We start from the raw sequence: 18,155 nt of genomic DNA, 5'->3' as shown, positions 1-18,155 counted from the left end.
AAGCTAATAAATAAGTACAGGAAATTATACATACGTATACTCTATAGATAGAAAACAAAGTGGATTTTTTTTGTCTCCCTATGGGGATGACATTATTGACATGGAGCACACATCTTATTTTCAAAAAATGACATTTTCATAAGATACTCAACAATAGAAAAATAAATAAAAAAAACACCATAATCAACATAAACAGTTTTTTCTCTAGTTAACTGCAATATAAATGTCATGTCCATAAGGCAAAAAAAAGACAACTCAGGCAGTATGTGTGTGATCGGCCATTAAGTGAAAAGCCGAGGACACTCATTGGCCTCTCCGGAGTACAGAGTCAGACGAACACATGCACTGACCACAGTCCTGCTCCAGCCCAAGTGCTTCCTCTCACAAGACATGATCCTGGAAAGCATTTCATTTCTCAACGTAAAAAAAGCACCTGCTTAATGGATTCTCACCGCACACACGTATTTTTAAAATCTAAAAACCTCTCTTTACCAAATTCACATCCCATCCCACGGTGCACCATCGCTTACTTCCAGTTAAGCCACACTCAGAATAGAAACGTTTAGAAACACAGGCCTTATCAAAAGGGCAAGCTTTTAGAAACAATCTTCTGTTGGAAAATAATAATAATAAAAAAAAAAAAATCATTAAACCTGAAGTCCAAGCTGAGGGCATGCCAGCCCCTCTCCCTGGAGCTCCGGCCACAGCGGAGCCCCAAATGGCGCGCTCTGTACCCCACTTCTTGTTCCGCCTCTACACATCCCTGAATCCTGCTTCCTGTCCCCCCCCCGTCCACGAGCCCCCGAACACCAGCTGTTCCTTCTCTCCGCGTGTCTCCAGGGCACACAGCTCACTCCAGGTCCTGCAGGTTGATGGTGCTTCCTGTGAACTGGGAGTTGTCTGACCCAGCGTCGTCCTCCGTCGTGGCGGCAGGTTCCTATGTAGAACAGCGACAAAGTCAGCAACACAGTGCCCCTGACACAGCACAAACACAGTGCCCCTGACACAGTGCCAGTCTCTCCTACAGAGAGCACCTGCTACGGTGCTGAACCATGACTAGAAACGGGAGAAACTCAATATCCGCCACAAAAAATCCTCAACATGCAAAAAAAATATCATACAGTTATGGATAAACAAGTTCAAATATAGAATATTTAAAAAGAATAGAGAATACAGAATTTATAAAATGAAGAATATTTTGTACACGGAAACCCCTGCGTTTCCTGTGCTTGCGTTCCTGGTTTCCTGCCTGCAGTACCTGCTCTGACAGCACCAGGTGTAAAAGCAGCTATTAGCCCAGGCGAGAGGGAGGTGAGAACGCTACCTGCAAGATGTTGACGGGCAGGTCGACCGTGAGCTGAGAGTGGGAGCTGGAGGGCTGAGAGCTCAGCTGGAAGGCCAGGTCTCCGTCGCCTGCTGGGTCGTCCTGACAACGCAGACACAGAGGAAAGGTTATGGTGGAAACGTGTCACGCTAAACAGAGCCACGCATCTGAAACGTCTGCTGTGCTGGCAGACCTGCTGTGTCACTCCACACAACCACTGCTGTATGCTATATTTCTGTTTGATTTATCTACCACCTGCGCTCCTTACTGTCACTGTCATGTGACGACGTCCCAGAATGCACTGCAGCCAGCTCACCTGCAAGAGCTGTATCTGCACATACTGCGCTCCTGTAACCGGGTCCCGGATGGTAAGGCCCCCGTTGGCCGACGCCACGCCCTCCCCGAAACGGCTGCTCGCAGCTGCCGCTGGAGCCGCAGCACCACCGCCCTTCACACCCTTCTTCCTCGCGCCCAGACTGGGGCCACCTGCAGGATCGGAGGGGAACAGCAATTACACTTTCACTCCTAACTTGATTGCGAACTTTCAAAAGGTGAGCAAATTACATGAGCCCTTTTGCAGCCTGACTAATCAAGGCTCTGCATTTAGGACCAATCCCATGAGCCTCTGCGGTTACCTGGACTGCAACCTGGGCCCTTCTGCTTCTTCCTCTTGGCCAGCTGGATCGCCCTGTAGTCTGTCCGCGCCGAGCCCCCGCTCTCCTGAAAACGGGGACACACAGCTCACACACCCACGACCAAAAAGCATACCCCTGCTGGGGTGCTGCTGATATACCCTTAGGCAAGTTAGCTAACCCACAACTGCCTTAGTAAACATTCATCTGTGCAAATGGATAAAATTGTAAGTTGCTGGAGTAAGAGCATCTGCTTAATGACAATAATGTAATGTAATGTAATGAAATAATTAAGGCAAATAAGTGATGAAGGTAAGAGCTACATAACTCCATTACATTATTGGCATTTAATGCACTCCCTTACGCAGAGCCACTTACATAAGTAGCAATTTTTTTTTTTTTTACGTGCCATCCATTTATACAGCTGGATGTTTCCTGAAGCAACTCTGCGTTACCTAGCAGGCCCAAGAGTGCAGCAGCAGTGCCCCAGCGGGGAAACGAACCAGCAACCTTTCTGCTACGAGCCCTGCTGTTTATCATGATGCTACCCTGCCACCCTTGTGAAATACAAGAAGCAGCCCTACTCTATGCATATGAGTTTAAGCTCTCAGCCCTGTGGTTTCTACTGTGTCCATCACCATTTAGCTGAGAGGCATTTTTCCAATCCCGGAGGGATTCAGACCCTCTCCTCTGAGGAGACAGGAGCTTAAATCCGGGGCTTTAAACCGCTCGGTCGTGCTACCCTACCCTCCAATGAGAACGGCAGCTTCGAACGCTTCTTCAAATGCGTTTTCGCCAGCAGCGCTCCTCACGACTCACCAGGAAGGAGCAGGCGGACACGGCGTTGAGCTCGGTGTCCTTCTGGGCGCTGAAGCCGCCGGCGTGGGCGGGGAACACGAACTGCGTCACCACCTTGCTGCCCTCCTGCTGCCCCAGCACGTCGGGACCCCCCAGCAGCGCCCCACCGCGGTCCGGCTTGGGCGGGGACGCCAGGAGCTCGGGCACGGGGGCCCCGGCCAGGCTGCTGGAGGGGGCGAGGGAGGCGGGGGCGTCGGCCACCAGCGCGCTGGAGGAGCTGAGGGCGTGGAGCTGCTCGGCGGGGGCGGGGCCCCGCATCGACAGGGCGGCCAGCGACCCCAACGCCTCGGCGTTCACCGTCTGCACGTCGTCCAGGTTCAGGGTCCCCTGGGGGAGCACCCCCGCGGGCCCCGCGGCCCCCAGGGCCCCCTCCAGCCCGTGGGCGCTCATGTCTGCCCCAGCCGCCAGGATTAGGGGGTCCACCGCCCGGGCCAAGGCTCCCCCGGGCCCCGCCAGAGTGGCCCCCACTGAGGCTGCGTCGATGGTCAGGATGCCCGAGTTCACCAGGGACATGTCCATGGTCAGGCCGGCCGCTCCTCGTGCTGGTGGCACCCCGGGCGCGCCGGCGCCCCCCGCTGGCACGTTGGAGAAGAGCGAGCTGAGGTCAATGTTGCCCAGGTCCCCGCCGCCGCCCGCTGCCCCGCCCGTCTGACCCGCGCTCGTCAGCTCGCTGCTCGGGGTGAGAGATGTGCTCATCTCCAGCTGGCTCAGGACATCTGACAGCAAGAGGAAGGGGGAAACCACACGGCCAATCAGAGGTGGCAGATTCGAGTTTTGTAAGTTTTACTGTTCAATCAGCAGCTGGTAACAGGTGGAACACAGGGTAGACTGAGTGATAAGTGATAAAATACAACTGGCAAACCCTGCAACCCTGGCCAACCCTGACATTTGGTCAATAACACTTCACTTCTAAATTCAATTTTAAAAATTAAATTATGAAAACCACTTTAATACAACAGGTGTAACTTTTGTATTATATACTGTCTTTTGTACAGGCTCATTTTCACCAGGCTCCAGACCCACTGCTGCTTCTGAATTCAGCATTTAGTCATTTTATATCCAGCTTAAACACTGTAGCAATGAACTGGCAGTTCTTTTCCATTTGCATTCTCCAGGTGATGAAATACGAGGAGAGGATCGCAGCTAATGCAGGGAGATGTGGGAACAGAAGACAGTAGGGTGGTTGGTGCAGGGGATTGTGGGAGGTGGAGAGGAGAGGGCCGCAGGGTGGGCGGGGCAGGGGAGTCTGGGAGGAGAGGAGAGGACCGCAGGGTGGGCGGGGCAGGGGATTCTAGGGAGGAGAGGACCACAGGGCAGCTGGTGCAGGGGATCGTGGGAGGTGGAGAGGAGAGGGCCGCAGGGTGGGCGGGGCAGGGGAGTCTGGGAGGAGAGGAGAGGACCGCAGGGTGGGCAGGGCAGGGGATTCTGGGAGGAGAGGACCACAGGGCAGCTGGTGCAGGGGATTGTGGGAGGGGAACAGAGGACCACAGGGTGATTGGTGGAGGTGATTGTGGGAGGGGGAGAGGAGAGGACCACAGGGCGGGTGGGACAGGGGATTGTGGAGGGAGCGGGAGACGACCGCAGGGTGATTGGTGCAGGATATTGTGGGAGGTGGTGAGGACCGCAGGGTGGGCGGGGCAGGGGATTGTGGAGGGAGGTGGACAGGACAGGACCGCAGGGCGGGCGGGGCAGCGGGCTGACCTGCACTCAGATTGTGGTGCTTCAGCATGTGGTTCTTCAGGCTGCTCCGGGAGGAGAAGTGCTTGCTGCAGGAGGCCACTGGGCAGCGGCTACGCAGGCCACTCGCGTCCTGCAGGTGCTTCTTAGAGTGGATGTACAGGCTGCTGCGCGCGGAGAACTTAGCGCTGCACCCTGTGGGAACACACACACACACAGAGATACGCCTCAGGATGGGAGAACATGCACACACGCACATACATACACACACACACACACGATCCATTAAAAGAGAATGCACATAAATACAGGCTTTAGCATGTACACCACACACATGCACATGTTTCAGAACATGAGACCACACATGTACAAACACTTTAGTGCAGGAGAATGCACACACACACACGTTCCAGAACACAAGACTATAAATGTATGCAGACTTCAGCACATGAGAATACACATACACACACACACACACACACACGCATGATTCAGAACAGGAGCCCACACATGTACACACACTTCAGTGCACAGGATATAATATTACTCCTGCTTCTATCACACACAGCAGGTTAGTTCTAGAGAAAATGAGCAGCCAAACAGGCAAGTCCATGTAAACACCGCTGACTGGACATTCCCAGGGACAAAGACAGTGGTGACACATTGCAGCAATCTTAGGAAAGCGGGATTGTGGGATTCTATTCTGAGCAAATAAGGGGAGGGGCTTCCCTCAGCCACACCCACCCTCAACGTGACACTCGAACGGCTTGGTGCCCAGATGTGTGATGCTGTGGCCCTTCAGGTGTTCCGCCCGCGTGAACGACTTGCCGCATCCCTCCTCCGGACAGGTGAACCGCCGGTCATCATCGTGCTTCCTGTCCCATGGGAGAAAGGGGGGGGGGGGGGGCAGTTAGGAAAGAGCCACAAGAAACAGGAACCCTAAACCCAGCCCAAACTCATTTAAATTAATAACAGACTTCTGTTCTCTTGTGCTGGAAGTCACTCTGGATAAGAGCGCCTGCTAAATGAATGTAATGTAATGTAACCGGATAAGATGTTCAGGGTTCAATCCTGAGGAAGAGAAAAGACAATGAAAAGACAGGGACAGGTCAAAGCTAACTGCCCTCACTCATATTTTTGGAAGTTAACCCTTCCCTCTGGGTTTGGGCAAAGAGATATCAAACAGTTTTAGCCACATTCAGATACAAAGCAGGACCATGAAGCACATATAAATCTGCATAAATCTGTGCTAAATTTCCTCAGACTCGAGACTGCCCAAATGTCTCTTACCTCTTGTGTCGAAGCAGCTTTGACATGCTGGTGAAGGACCACCCACAGCCCTCGGAGTCGCACACAAACGGCCTCTCGCCTGCCGAGAGGAAAATCAGGGCATCAATGCACTGCACACAACACCGGATAAAGGCCTCTAACCAAGCAAATGAGAAATTAAACAATAATGCAACGTGTCATGGACAGTGTAATGCAAAAGACCCTATACTGTAGCTGCCAACAAGCCTGCTGTTACTGTAGACTGAGCTCTGTTTCAGACCTATTAGCAGCACAACTGCCAAAACTCAATATATACTATATCAGTATTTCACTATTGTCAGTAAAAATAATATGCTTAATAATACTTATATGTTTCATGAAATACTCCAGCACATTGCACACAAAGCTTCACTTTTATACATTATAGCAAAGTTGCATCAGACCAAATTATTAATTCATCTGAGAAAACTGCTGAAATACCTCTGTGTGACAGGACTGTACAAAGACACTAAAATTCACTGGGGGAGGAGGCAAGTGTGCTGGTATCCCGGACGCAGCAGTCCTCCCCCCTCTCTCCATACCTGTGTGACTGCGCAGGTGGATTTTGAGGCGGCAGGCCTTGTCGTAGCGCTTGTCGCAGCCCGGGTAGGTGCAGGTGAACTGGCCAATCTCCCGGAAGTGCGTTCGGTTGTGGGAGAACAGGGCGCTGAAGGTGATGAAGGTCTTCTCACAGCCTGGTGAATTCATACGCAGAAGAAACAGTTAAACTGTCACGTGGAATAATCTGTCATAACTATACTTCACATATACATAATCTGTGTCCACAATGAGCAAACAAGGGGCAGTGGGGTAAATCACGGCGTTCATTATAAATGTCTTGAAGACGACAGAAAGGTCTAAGCCACCACAACTGGGGATTCTTACAAACTAAAACAGTGAGGCTGGTGGTTCGATTCTGCTCTAAGGCACTTCTACTGAACTCTTGGGCCAGGTACTTAAGCCAGAATTGCCGCAGTAAATATTCAGTTGTATAAATGAATTATACGTAAAAATTGTAACCTACGTAGGCTACTCTGGTTAAGAGTGTCATCTAAATGACAATAATGTAATGTAATGTAGTGCTATTAAACCAGGTTCGTTTTTGTATGACTCAGACAACATGCTTATCATTCACTAACATAACTTAGAGGGGTTTCTCACCGGGGAATTCGCACTTGTGGGGCCGTTCGGGCTCGAAGTGCGTGCGCTGGTGATTGGCGAGCTTGGTGGCGCTGCGGAAGCGCTCGCTGCAGATCTCGCAGACGAAGGCGTTCTCCTGGTCGTGCGCTTTGACGTGCGCCTTCAGGTTGTACACCGTGGTGAACTTCCGCCCGCAGTTCTCCCACTCGCAAGTAAACGGCCGCACTTTGTCGTGCGACTGAAGGTGGCGCTTGAGTTTGTAGGAGGTCGTGAAGGACCAGCCGCAGCCCTCCAGCGTGCACTTGAAGGGCCGCTGGTCGTCGGTGTGCGAGAGCAGGTGTATCTTCAGCTTGTGCTTGGAGTCAAAGACATCCGCGCACTCGGGCTGCGGGCACCGGTACGTGACCAGGGCACCTTTCTTCGAGACCGACCCCACCGCTCCTCCGAGCTTCATCGGCTGCAGATCACTGTCACACACGATAAACCCCGCTTGCATCACTCCTCTGGAACCCGGGCTAATCATGTCGCCGTCGCCTAAGGAACACAGCGTCCCGTCCTCTTGCTCCTTCACTGAGGCGCAGGGGTCCAGAGCCGAAGCCGCATCCGAGAAGGAGCAGTTCTCGTCGAGAGACAAACCTGAGTCGCTGACGGCCATTCTCGAGTCCTCATACTGGACAGAACCCACCGCAAGATTGCTCTTCCCCGCCGGTTTGGTCGCGCTGTCGTAATTTATCAAGACGATGTCCTGGTGGTCTTTCACCCCGAGGTGATGTTTGAGGTTAGCCACGCCGTCGTCTTTGGGTGTCTGGCCGTCTGGAGGCGCCGCTAACGTCAACACGCCGTTTTCAATGGTCACTATGATGCTTTGGTTGTTGATCATTATGGTCCCGGAAAACGTTTCGTCCGAAGAGGAAACGTTTGAGCCCCCAGCGGTGCTACTGGACATGGCTGTGGTAGTGAACTCGGAGAGGTAATCAGAGCTGTTAACATCAGTCATGTGCGTCGTTTCAGCGAAAGCCGCGTTATCAGAAACCAATGAACTGCGGAACTTTTGTGCAGACTGATGAGACATTTCCACGGGCGTTTGATCCGTGGACCCGGCGTTAGCATCATTAGCTGATGTGCTTTCATCCAACGGCTGATTGCTGCACCGCTCGCTTTTGCCGAAATCATTTGCCATAACAACGCTGCCATCCGATTCAAAACTCAATCCAGTCCGCTGAGTGCAGTTCGTCACTGTAGCGTCAGACCTTCCATGTGGACTAGAACCAGTTAAATTCCCGACATTACCAGATTTCCTTGAGTTCCTGGTTGCCAAACCGAGCAACTTTTCATCCTGGTGTATAAGCAGATGAGTGGCTTGCACGTCCGTGTCCGGCTTTTTGGAAGAATCCGCATCCCTCCCGATCACCCTCCTTCCATCTTTGGAAAGAAAGACCGATCTGCCCATTTCTTTGTTGGAGCCAGCGTTGTCTCCCTCTTGGACGATGTTAAAAACCACGTAGAATTCCTCGTCTTTTCGGTTGTTGCTCGAAGCGGCGGTGACGTTGTTACCCTTCCCAGCCGACACGGTCTCGCACGCCAGAGAATTTTGCAGGGTGGCGCCGCCTTGATGCTGCTGCCGTAAAGCCGGAGACTGCTGCTGCTGCTGCTGCTGCTCGACGTGACCCTCTTCCACCAGGCAGACAGGAAGCGCCATTTGCATTCCGCTCTCCCCATTCTCAAAGTCGCATTTTAACCCCGTTTCCAAGCAGTCCTGCTGCAGCAGCTGTTCTTTAAGACTCTTCCCCTGCGTACCGATCACGTTACGGAGCCCCGATGGCTCTGCGTGCGTTTGCTGCTGCGCATTAAGTTTGCCGTTCTGCCTGAGAAGGGACTGACAGCCGCCGCTGCCATTTTCCGCCAGCAGGCGAAAGGGAGATGTCCTAGGCCGGTTGTTGTTGTTGTCACTGTCCAGCTCGCCTGACTCCGAATCGGTTTTGACTCCGATTTTGTTCGGCGCGGCGCGGCAGCGTGCGCCCGTCGCCGTTCCCGGCGGAGACAAGCCCGTCCGACGTGAGACGCCATGTTTATGGTGAATGTTTTGGGCAATCGTGAGCCCCTGAATTTCCATCTTGGTATCCCTGTAGCAGCGGCGGATGGAAGGCCCGCCCTCCGCAAATGTGTAATAAGATCCTACAAGCCACGGCCTTTTGAAGTAAGAGGGAAATTGTGGACTGGATCCATTCCGACATGGATTGAGCGTTTACGCCTATCGACATTTCTATGTCTCGTTGAATGCAAAAGCAAAACATATTTAATTAAATTAAAAACACATACGATAGCTGCAATTTGAAGTTAATTTAAGCAGTTAACCTAACGGATTTTTCAACAAATCACTGACTTTGTCGCTGGAATGGAGTGACACTACACATTTAGAGCGCAATAATAGACATGGTTAGAATATCGACATGGTTAAAAAAGCTTTTGTTTCCATATTTAACAAGCGTACCTCATCCAAACCCTGGCTACTTTTTTCCCCCTATATGTGAGTCAGCTATAAATTTGTAGGCACACCCCTGGATACGACTGTGGAGGTCAGGGTGGCCCAATGATGGCACTTATGCTGAATAGAAAAGCTGCAAAATACAGACAAAAATGCACTAAATTAGTGTAAAGATGACAACACCTTTCAGTGACACCTGTCTAATGGCCATATGCTTACCGTTCATTAAGCATGCTCGCCACGCAGAGCTCAGAGGAAAGATGGGTATGAGCCGTGAGAGCCGCCAGGTGTTCTTTTACTGCACACACCTGTGCAGGTGGTCAGCTCCTCGGATCAGAGGGGGGAAGCACAGACTTTTAGGGTTCAGGGTCCCTGCGGGGAGAGAGTAGCAGGTACCTGTCTGTCTTTAATGGATGAAAGTAAAGCTGAGAGGGGTGTGCTAAAGCGTTCATTTCCAGCAGCTGCACTCCTGCCCGCTGCAGACTGTGTGGAGGCGGCCAGGGAGCAATGGCAATGACAATGGCAGCAACATCCCTGCAAGACAGAACCTCGTATTTATAAGGAAGGACATGTCATAAGTCTAGGAGGTGCTGCAGGAGCAGGATCTCTGACAGCAGACTTTAGAGAATGCTCTGAATTTTATTATACGTTTTCTAAAAAATATATATATATATGCTTGTTTAAATGACAATTGTTAAAATCCAAATATGATTCCAAGCACAAAGAATCTGAGGTTTATTCATTTATTTATGTATTTATTTGTTCAAAAAGTATTCAGAGAAGACTTACTGATGGTGTAATTATGTTATACAGTTACAAAAAGAGCTATAAAGGGGGAAGACTGAATATGTTATACATGGATTTCAATAACAATTCCCTAAATATGTCCACAAGTTTGGAAAATTTATTGCCCACCTGGCAATGGAGAATATGAGTCACAAGTTGACAAGGACTCAGCCACCAGAAACTTTTCCACAAGTCTAGGAAAGCGATGTCAGGCAAACCAACATACAACAGCCACACCTGTTGTGCACCTGTATTTATACCTGCTGCCTCTGATGCTGCATTAAATGAAGTAATCGATTTTCTGCAGCCTGCACTGATGCACTGACCGTGCTAAGACCAGCACAGGAACAGGAACAGCAGCTGCAACTGGTTCATTACACCACAAGGTGGTGCTGTGGGACACTGACAGAAGCCTCCCTCAAAAATGCCAGGTGCACTAATACATGTTTTTTTTTTTGAGTGCAAGAAATTGAACCATATTTCCTCACACTGTCACTACATAATGAGACTGAATGGATTTAAATGGAATCATTTAAACAGATGGTAGCATCATTTTAGTAATACATATTTAACGGTAAGGCATATTTCACAAAGTATGGAAAACTCTACAAGTGTATGAATGTGTCACCCAATGCCCCCTCTACATGTACCCCACCTTAGTCTTCATTCTCTCTGTCTCCAGCTTCTGCAGTGTGTGATGAGGATGTCACCTATAAAAACTGGCCTAGTTTAAATATTCTGTCAATTAGTCTCCATCTTATATAAGTAAAATGGTAAAAATGCAAATAGCAGACCATAACAACAACCTGATATTGCTGCCTTTATGAAAACAAGCGAGATCATGTTGCTGCAAAATGCTTATTTTACACTGTAAGGAATACATTTTTTGTTTGTCAAGTGTATTAATTCGTCAGGATTAACGTGCTACCTGTTGTGTCCACAAGAGGGAGCCCAACAGCCATGAATGTTTGCAGTGTTTGCATTTGAACTCCCCACAGCAGCAGGGTGGATCTTTCAGTAAATTACTGTCTGTTGTAATCCAATTAATTCAAATGGACTGAAGTTAACATGCAGAAAAGTTTAATCAGGTCATTGTTTCTAAGATGAAAGAAACTGTTTAAAAGCAAGACAAAAGACAAAAACATTGATGAGCATGTTTTGCAAATGTTTTTTTTTCTTCAAGTATAAAGCATACTCCAACAGTCTTCCACACCAACTTTCAGATCAACTCTTCATAAGAATGCAATGTGTAAATATTATTTTGTCTCACTTAAAATCACCGAATTTAGAATTTTCAGTTGTTTTGGCCTTCATTTATTTTTTTATACGAAGGCATTCGAATGTGAAATGATACTTGGGTGTGGCTTCCACTCTGTACACCAGATTTCAGATAGAGTGACCCAACATTGAATGATCTGGTCTTGTTTGCGTATCTATCTGAAACTACCACAAGTTTTCCAGCTTGTAGCAGTGCCCCCCCCCCCCCCCCCCCATTATCCAGACCTGTACCGGTGCAAAGATTATATTAATGAAACACTGCAAATATTCGTGTTGTTAGTAAGATGTTGTTTTTAGTAATGTGACCTTTAGTATAAAGTATATAGTATATAAGTATTCTTTTGTTCATGGGAAGGAAAAAGTTTGCACCAATTAAAATTTGTGCTTGTTAACATATGTGATCTGGAGGGATGCTGTTATGTAAAACTGTTTGGTTTGGCCTGAAAACATTAAATTCCAGCTCAAGGTCGCGTATTTTATTTTATATTTCTCACAGAAATTCTCTCTTTGAAATCTTTGCATTACATTGCAAGTTGAAATGGAAAAAAAAAACCGTTCTGTACGTAAGTGAAATGCGTCACACAGCCTTGATTGAACATCTGCAGCCGCGCGGTGGACAGCCATTGCACGGCAACAACAAGGTCAAAGGTGAATTTGTTTCACTTAAGTACCGAAAAACCAACAGCAAATTTGCTGCGGAGCTTTAAGCGGGAAGAGAGATGCAGCGAACAGGAGCGAGATGAGATCAGTCTCGCCACTATAGAACTGTTCTCCCATCCCTGCAAAAACAGCCAGGCTTTATTTTGAGGGAATCAAAAGCGCGCAATCCACAGCAGGTTAAGGAGAGCAGGGGGGCGAAAAAGCACCTACAAAGCCACAGATCCTGGGGGTGTTGAGTCACAAACATAAAAATATATCAATAAAAGCATTACGGATTTTCTGGGAGGCACACAGTAGTTATGTGATTGAAAAACTTGTTCGCTGTGAAAGGAGATTAAAGATTGTGGCGCTACCTGGAGTTATTTTCAGCCTGAACAGGTGAGTGCATGTTCCAGGGATCTCCTTTGTAATTCTCCCTGTCTTTGATTGTATCCTGTCTTTGCTTTTAGCGCTTTCTTGCCGTGTCTCTCGTTTTTTTTTCCCCCCATAAGTGCTATAAGCACCTTGCACAGGGGTATAACAGCAGTACTCTGCTATTGATTGGAGTCTGCAATCCTCCACTTGAAAAGCACAGTGTCTCAACTTAAAATGATGTTTATCTGAGCTGAGTTAGGGTATGTGGGCACCGATGGATCTGGTCTCTGTTATCTCTGCCCAGCTCCAAAGTAACGATCCAATCAGATGACCTGGTCAGGCAAAACAAAAACAAAGCTGTGGCCACCATAATTGAGTTTAAAGTGCTTTAATGTTACCAGATGCTCATATCCACACAGCAAAGTTGAAAATCAGTAGCTGTAAGCCACTGGGATGCATGTACAATAAAACTCTGATTTGCCACCATTAATGGAAACCTCATTTACACAACAGGTATTTAAAAAAAAAGGCAAGCGATGAGGTAACGACTGTGAGGGAAATGTCTGTGTGTGAGTGCGATATTAATCCAATACCATTAAAATTCCGTGATTTAGTTTGACTTTGATATTGCCAGCGATGTCTTTCAGAGCGGCAGAACGCTGTTTCAGGCTTAACAGGAGTGCAAGAAAGAGCTCCAGAGAGCTTCCGGAGAGACAGAGGAGTGAGGCGCATAATAAGAGAAGCCGCAGGTACCCGCAGAGGGCAGTCAGCCGCCTCCGAGAAACGCTCGACTTCATACAGACAGAGAGGGGAACACAGAGGCATGAGGCATGAGGGTGACTGGAGCTTAGCAAACTAAGACCTCTATTCAACATTAATTGCAGGTGGGTCCCAGTGCCTCTGAAGGCAGTGAGGATAACAGCAAAGCTCTCAAGTCCAGAGCTCTGCAATAATAACGCTAAGCGCTGAATGGGAGCGGGGGGGGGGGTTACCAATGTAGAGCTTCCAAACAAGACAGCAGCTGAAGGCAGGCAGTGAAGGAGCACTCCGAAAGCACACAAGTATCAAAAACAATACCACATATGACTGGGTCAAATTGTGGGCCAGAGAAACACTTCTGTTGGCGACTATGTGGTAGCGCTGACCATGACTCTATCGCGGAACTGTGTGCCACCAACTGTTAGAAATTTACCATAAGCTTCACCAACCACAGCGCAGCAGTCCTTTATTTAGAGGTTTGTCATAGCCTCACTCCGTGTTGTCATGAGTTTCGTCCAATCACAATGAGCTTTGCCCTTAAACTTGGGTACAGAATTTAAGCACGATTTTAGTTTCTTGCACAACCTAATAAGCTGTGCAGTCGCCGACATTATCAAAAAGGTTTACGGAATGAACAAATGTAATGCTTACTTGGAATCATACCTCAAACATAAAGACAAGGGACTCTGTGCTTTGATTGAATGGAGGCCCCACTCAACTCAATGCTAATGTCTAATCAGACACATGAAAACAATGTCGGTTGCAGAGAATATTTACTTGGTAATAAAAATCAGAAGTCATAATAATAATCCCTACAGACTTGGAGTACGTATGGGAAAACCACAGCAGTAAGGCTGCTGTGCTGTCGATCATTTAAGTCTCCCATCCATTTTATCTGCTTTATCCAGACGACACTAAAAGAACTCAGTTTGACCATATCATTAAGGTCTGCTTATTCATGCAGAAAAAAAATATTCTCATCATCAGGGACTACCTCTGATTCCTACACAACAATACACACATTTTTAAAACTTTTAGCATTTTCATTGTATACGAAAAAAAAAGAAAAAAAATCTTTAAATTCACAGACCATCATTTTGGCACAAAAAGCTTTTTTTTTTTTTACATGAACAAGCATGGAGAGTGGTGATATGATATGTCTGTTACTCCCTTCACTAAACACCACAGCAAATACGGACTTCTAAGGAAGGGAAGCCATAAAGAGAGATCACTGATACGGTGCAATCTCTTAGCATCAATCTGAACATTCATGCTTTTGCAAAACGTGTTATGCAGAGGGCAGAGAAAAGCAAAACATTTTCCACTTGCCCATAAATCACACATAATGTGAAAATAATATACATCTCAAAAGTGTTTTTGTTTATTACTATATGTTTGTGAAAGATTATGGTATATAACCCCAATTTCAGTTCTGCCTCCTGTCGGTCATATAATGCTCATATGCCTGACAAGGCCCAAATGAAGTTAATTAAGAAAAAGAATAAATGTAGTTATCTTTTCATGGACCTCCTCCAGCTGACAAGGGCCCGTAAATTCATGCGCTTGTACTTTGTTTCTTTGCAATTAGCCGAGACCTTTTTGCTCATACATTCAAAGCAGGGGCCACCATCTCTGTGCACCTGGAATGTTAATAATGCATATTTACATCTATATTTCACATGTACGGTTAAAGACGTACCCTAAACCTTTTTAAAAATAATACCCACAAGTAACTACACCATATTAGATTTTCTTATACTACACTGACAGTGCCTATACACAACAAAGAAAATGGACAAAAGTATATACATACATATTGACAACTGTCATAATAACTTGCACATATGTGGGATCATTTTAAAACTTATACATATGTGATTTTATATGTCACACTAATTTTAACACTCATTTTGTTGATGTTTGATGAATAATTGCAGTCATTATGAAAACAACGATATTCAGCAGGGTATGATCAAATAGGCATGCAAAATATGTCCATTACCATACCTGGTAATCAAGATCTGTATTGAGGACTATGTAAGGGTACAGACACAGCACACAGATAACTTGCTCTTTCTCTCGCTCTCTCTCACACACACACACACACACACACACACACACACACACACACACAGCACGTGTGGAGAATGTGAGAGAAAATAAGGCCACGCATCCGTATTCTGTCCGTTTGACTCCTGCGTATCTCCTGTGTAAGTAGCTGCCACATGCATGGTTTTCTGTTCTGGCCGCGTCTCGTCCTCACACACACATCGTGTCCCTGTTCACCCCCCCCAGCAGCAGCAGCAGCCGCTGAGGGAGAGAGAGGGTAGGAAGAGGTGCACTGTTCTGAGACCAGGCTCCATGTGACACGGTAAAGTTCCAGAACTCAGACCGACTTTGCCAATCTTTCAGAGGCTTTCTCATCTTCAGTCCTCCCACTCCTGATATAACAACCAGGAGGGAACGGGGAGGGATGGGAACTGCAGGCCCACGGGTACATGCAGCAGCTGAAAGGCCTTTTTCCCTGGAAACTCCGGGGGGGAACAAAGTGATTGCTGACACCATGGCCCCACCATTACGCCAGTGACTGACAGGAGTAACTGATGCTGCTTTCTGGTCAGAATCAGGTAGGAAGAAACGGTATGTACACTGTACAGCTATCACACAGGCAGAGCTGAACTCCAATCTGTTCCCAACTGTCCTTAGCAAAAAAGAATAAATCAAAACCAGCAGAACATGCACTGGAACAGCAAATTGGTCACAGTGTTTGAGTAAACAACGTTGCAAAACCCGAGTCAGTGATTGTACTCTCTAAAAACTTAAGAGTCATTGTTACAGAATAGTTTTTAATATCCCTAAATTATTTTTTTTCCGCTTTTCTCGATTCCGTATTCACTGTCTGTACTTAGCAATTGCCTTTGATGTCTATGTCCTGTACCAACTGTCAGCTGATTGTTAGTATAGCGATTTGCGCTATCCTGCTTGAAAGGAGCTTTATAAATAAATAAAATCTGAGCGCAGCGTTTTCGCCGAACGGCTGATCTGATAAAGTGACGTCCGCGGGTTCCTGTCGGTGCATCGGTCCTTTCAGAGGAACGGCGCGCTGGGAAGAGGCGTTCGTCTTTCCGCGGAACAGAGGACTGTAACCGTGGCTCTGACGCCATCGCTGGGGCCCTCACCGTGTGTAGCGCTCCTCCGAGCCTGCGGCCCGCAACGGGCGCTTTTGTGATTCCAAGCGAACGCGAAGACGGGACGGATCCGCCGGTTTTAACTGCTGCATCAATTATTCACGCTCGGCTTGTCGGGCAAGGCGGCGGGGGGGGGGTAGGAGGGTTAGGTTAAGCCGGTTAAAAAGCGAAAGGCATTGTGTATTCCGAGTCCAACGCTCCGTCTCCCAAATGTGCCTCTTTTTAATGATGTTGTAAGAAGTTGCGACTCTTATGATTTTTGCTCTGAAAATCACTGACAGGCGGCGGGGTGAGCATAAGCAAGTAAACAATCATTTGAAAGGCAAGTGGCTGTTTCAGGCAGTATGAATCAGACTTGCAAAATTTGTATGACTATTTATAAGACCCTCTGATTCTCCCCGAACTGCGTGTCTTTAAAGGTATGGAAAATCTACCCCCTCTAACCCTTACCAGACAGGAATATATTCCAATTTAAGTTAGTTCTGTTCATAGATGAGTGGGAAAATATGATTGACACAGCATGTTGTTACTTATGATAAAATATCATAAGTAACAACATGCTGTCTCTTCCTATATAAAATATTTTCTAAATGCCAATATATGAAATATACAAATAAACATATCATGCATTTTAGATATGCGGTGTATGCTAACATTTGCTGCGTGAATGCAGGTGAGTGGGAAACCTTAATTAATGTCAAAACCAACTTGGAAACGGTAAGATCAAATTTCCTCTACAGCGGCTTTCACGGACTCCATCTGGGTTCAGTCTGAGTTGTGTGGTTTCGAAGAGAGAAAGTGTTAGAGACTTCCCCGTGTGTTAACGGACATGCACTTCCTCACAGCGCAGCCCTCTCTGCCAGTAGTCTGCAGCGGGATCTACAGATGGGCTCGTCCACCCCCCATCCACACCACCGAGGAAAGTGGGTGGGGAGGGGGTGTGTTTCAGAGGGCACATGCAACCCTTGGCAGTCCATGCGCTTGTGTCGGTCACTCCAGCACTATTGAACAGCTCACAGGTAACCTAATACTCACAGAATTCTCTCTTTCCACTCACTTCCTTCTTCCCAAGCCTTTCCATGACGGTCAACAGACATTTAATGACAAAGACAGGAAACTACACAGTCAAACTGCTACACATTAGGTCCAGAAAACTTCACAGCAGACAAACGAGGATCAATGAAGTCCTTCCTTCTGTCAGCCTGCTGTCACTGTGCACAGAAAAAAAATGGCCATCGCAGGATTTGTGGGAGAGCCATGACCTTAAAGCGACGGGGGAGGGGCTCATTTGTGCTAGCTGTTGTGGTGATAGTCAGAAAGTCAAGGAGGCGAATCAATACTGTGAAGGCTCTGTTGGCATGTGGAGGTCACGTGCTTTGGAGAATGTCTCAATCTCGCAGCCCCCAGGTGAAAGCCTGCTGAAATCTGGTCTTTGACTGCAGTACTGAACTCTCCGTCTGTCAGCAGCTGACCCTGGTGACCCTGGAGGGGATGGGAGGAAAAGTAGTTCTGATGGCTGAAGAGGTGAAACTCTGGCGACGGTTTAACTTTTGAAGTTTTTTTTTTTTTTTTACAGCGGTGATCATGTACAGAGTTGACTTTTTCTTGCAGAGGGTACACGACGTGTTGGGGAAGGTGTGGAAATCTGGCAGCGCTCTTGCAGTCCTTCTTCTGCCCCTCCCTCTCTCCCCCACCCCCCCTGCCCC

At 47.7% G+C, this 18,155-nt stretch overlaps 1 protein-coding gene across 1 annotated transcript; it reads right to left on the bottom strand.

Annotated features, from left to right (window-relative positions):
• Positions 1–238: 238 nt before the first annotated feature.
• si:dkey-156n14.3 (zinc finger protein ZXDC) lies at positions 239–9,065 on the bottom strand. Its single transcript, XM_036532337.1, has 10 exons — positions 6,961–9,065; positions 6,342–6,494; positions 5,782–5,860; positions 5,236–5,366; positions 4,516–4,686; positions 2,776–3,530; positions 1,960–2,044; positions 1,641–1,810; positions 1,325–1,426; positions 239–937 (listed from the first exon to the last, which is right to left on the bottom strand). The coding sequence occupies exons 1-10, from the start codon at positions 9,050–9,052 to the stop codon at positions 851–853; spliced, it is 3,825 nt and encodes a 1,274-aa protein (XP_036388230.1). The 5' UTR covers positions 9,053–9,065; the 3' UTR covers positions 239–850.
• Between the last annotated feature and the right edge of the window lie 9,090 nt (positions 9,066–18,155).

This window comes from Megalops cyprinoides, chromosome 6 (genome assembly GCF_013368585.1).
Source record: "Megalops cyprinoides isolate fMegCyp1 chromosome 6, fMegCyp1.pri, whole genome shotgun sequence".
Lineage (NCBI taxonomy): Eukaryota > Metazoa > Chordata > Actinopteri > Elopiformes > Megalopidae > Megalops > Megalops cyprinoides.
This window is presented reverse-complemented; position numbering and strand designations above follow the sequence as displayed.

Coding starts and splice junctions, on each gene's coding strand:
- si:dkey-156n14.3 (XM_036532337.1), bottom strand. CDS start 9,052: ATGGAAATTCAGGGGCTCACGATTGCCCAAAACATTCACCATAAACAT. Junction 3,531..4,515: donor GCACCACAATCTGAGTGCAG/GTCAGCCCGCTG, acceptor TCTTGCTGTCAG/ATGTCCTGAGCCAGCTGGAG. Junction 2,045..2,775: donor TGTCCGCCTGCTCCTTCCTG/GTGAGTCGTGAG, acceptor CCCCGTTTTCAG/GAGAGCGGGGGCTCGGCGCG.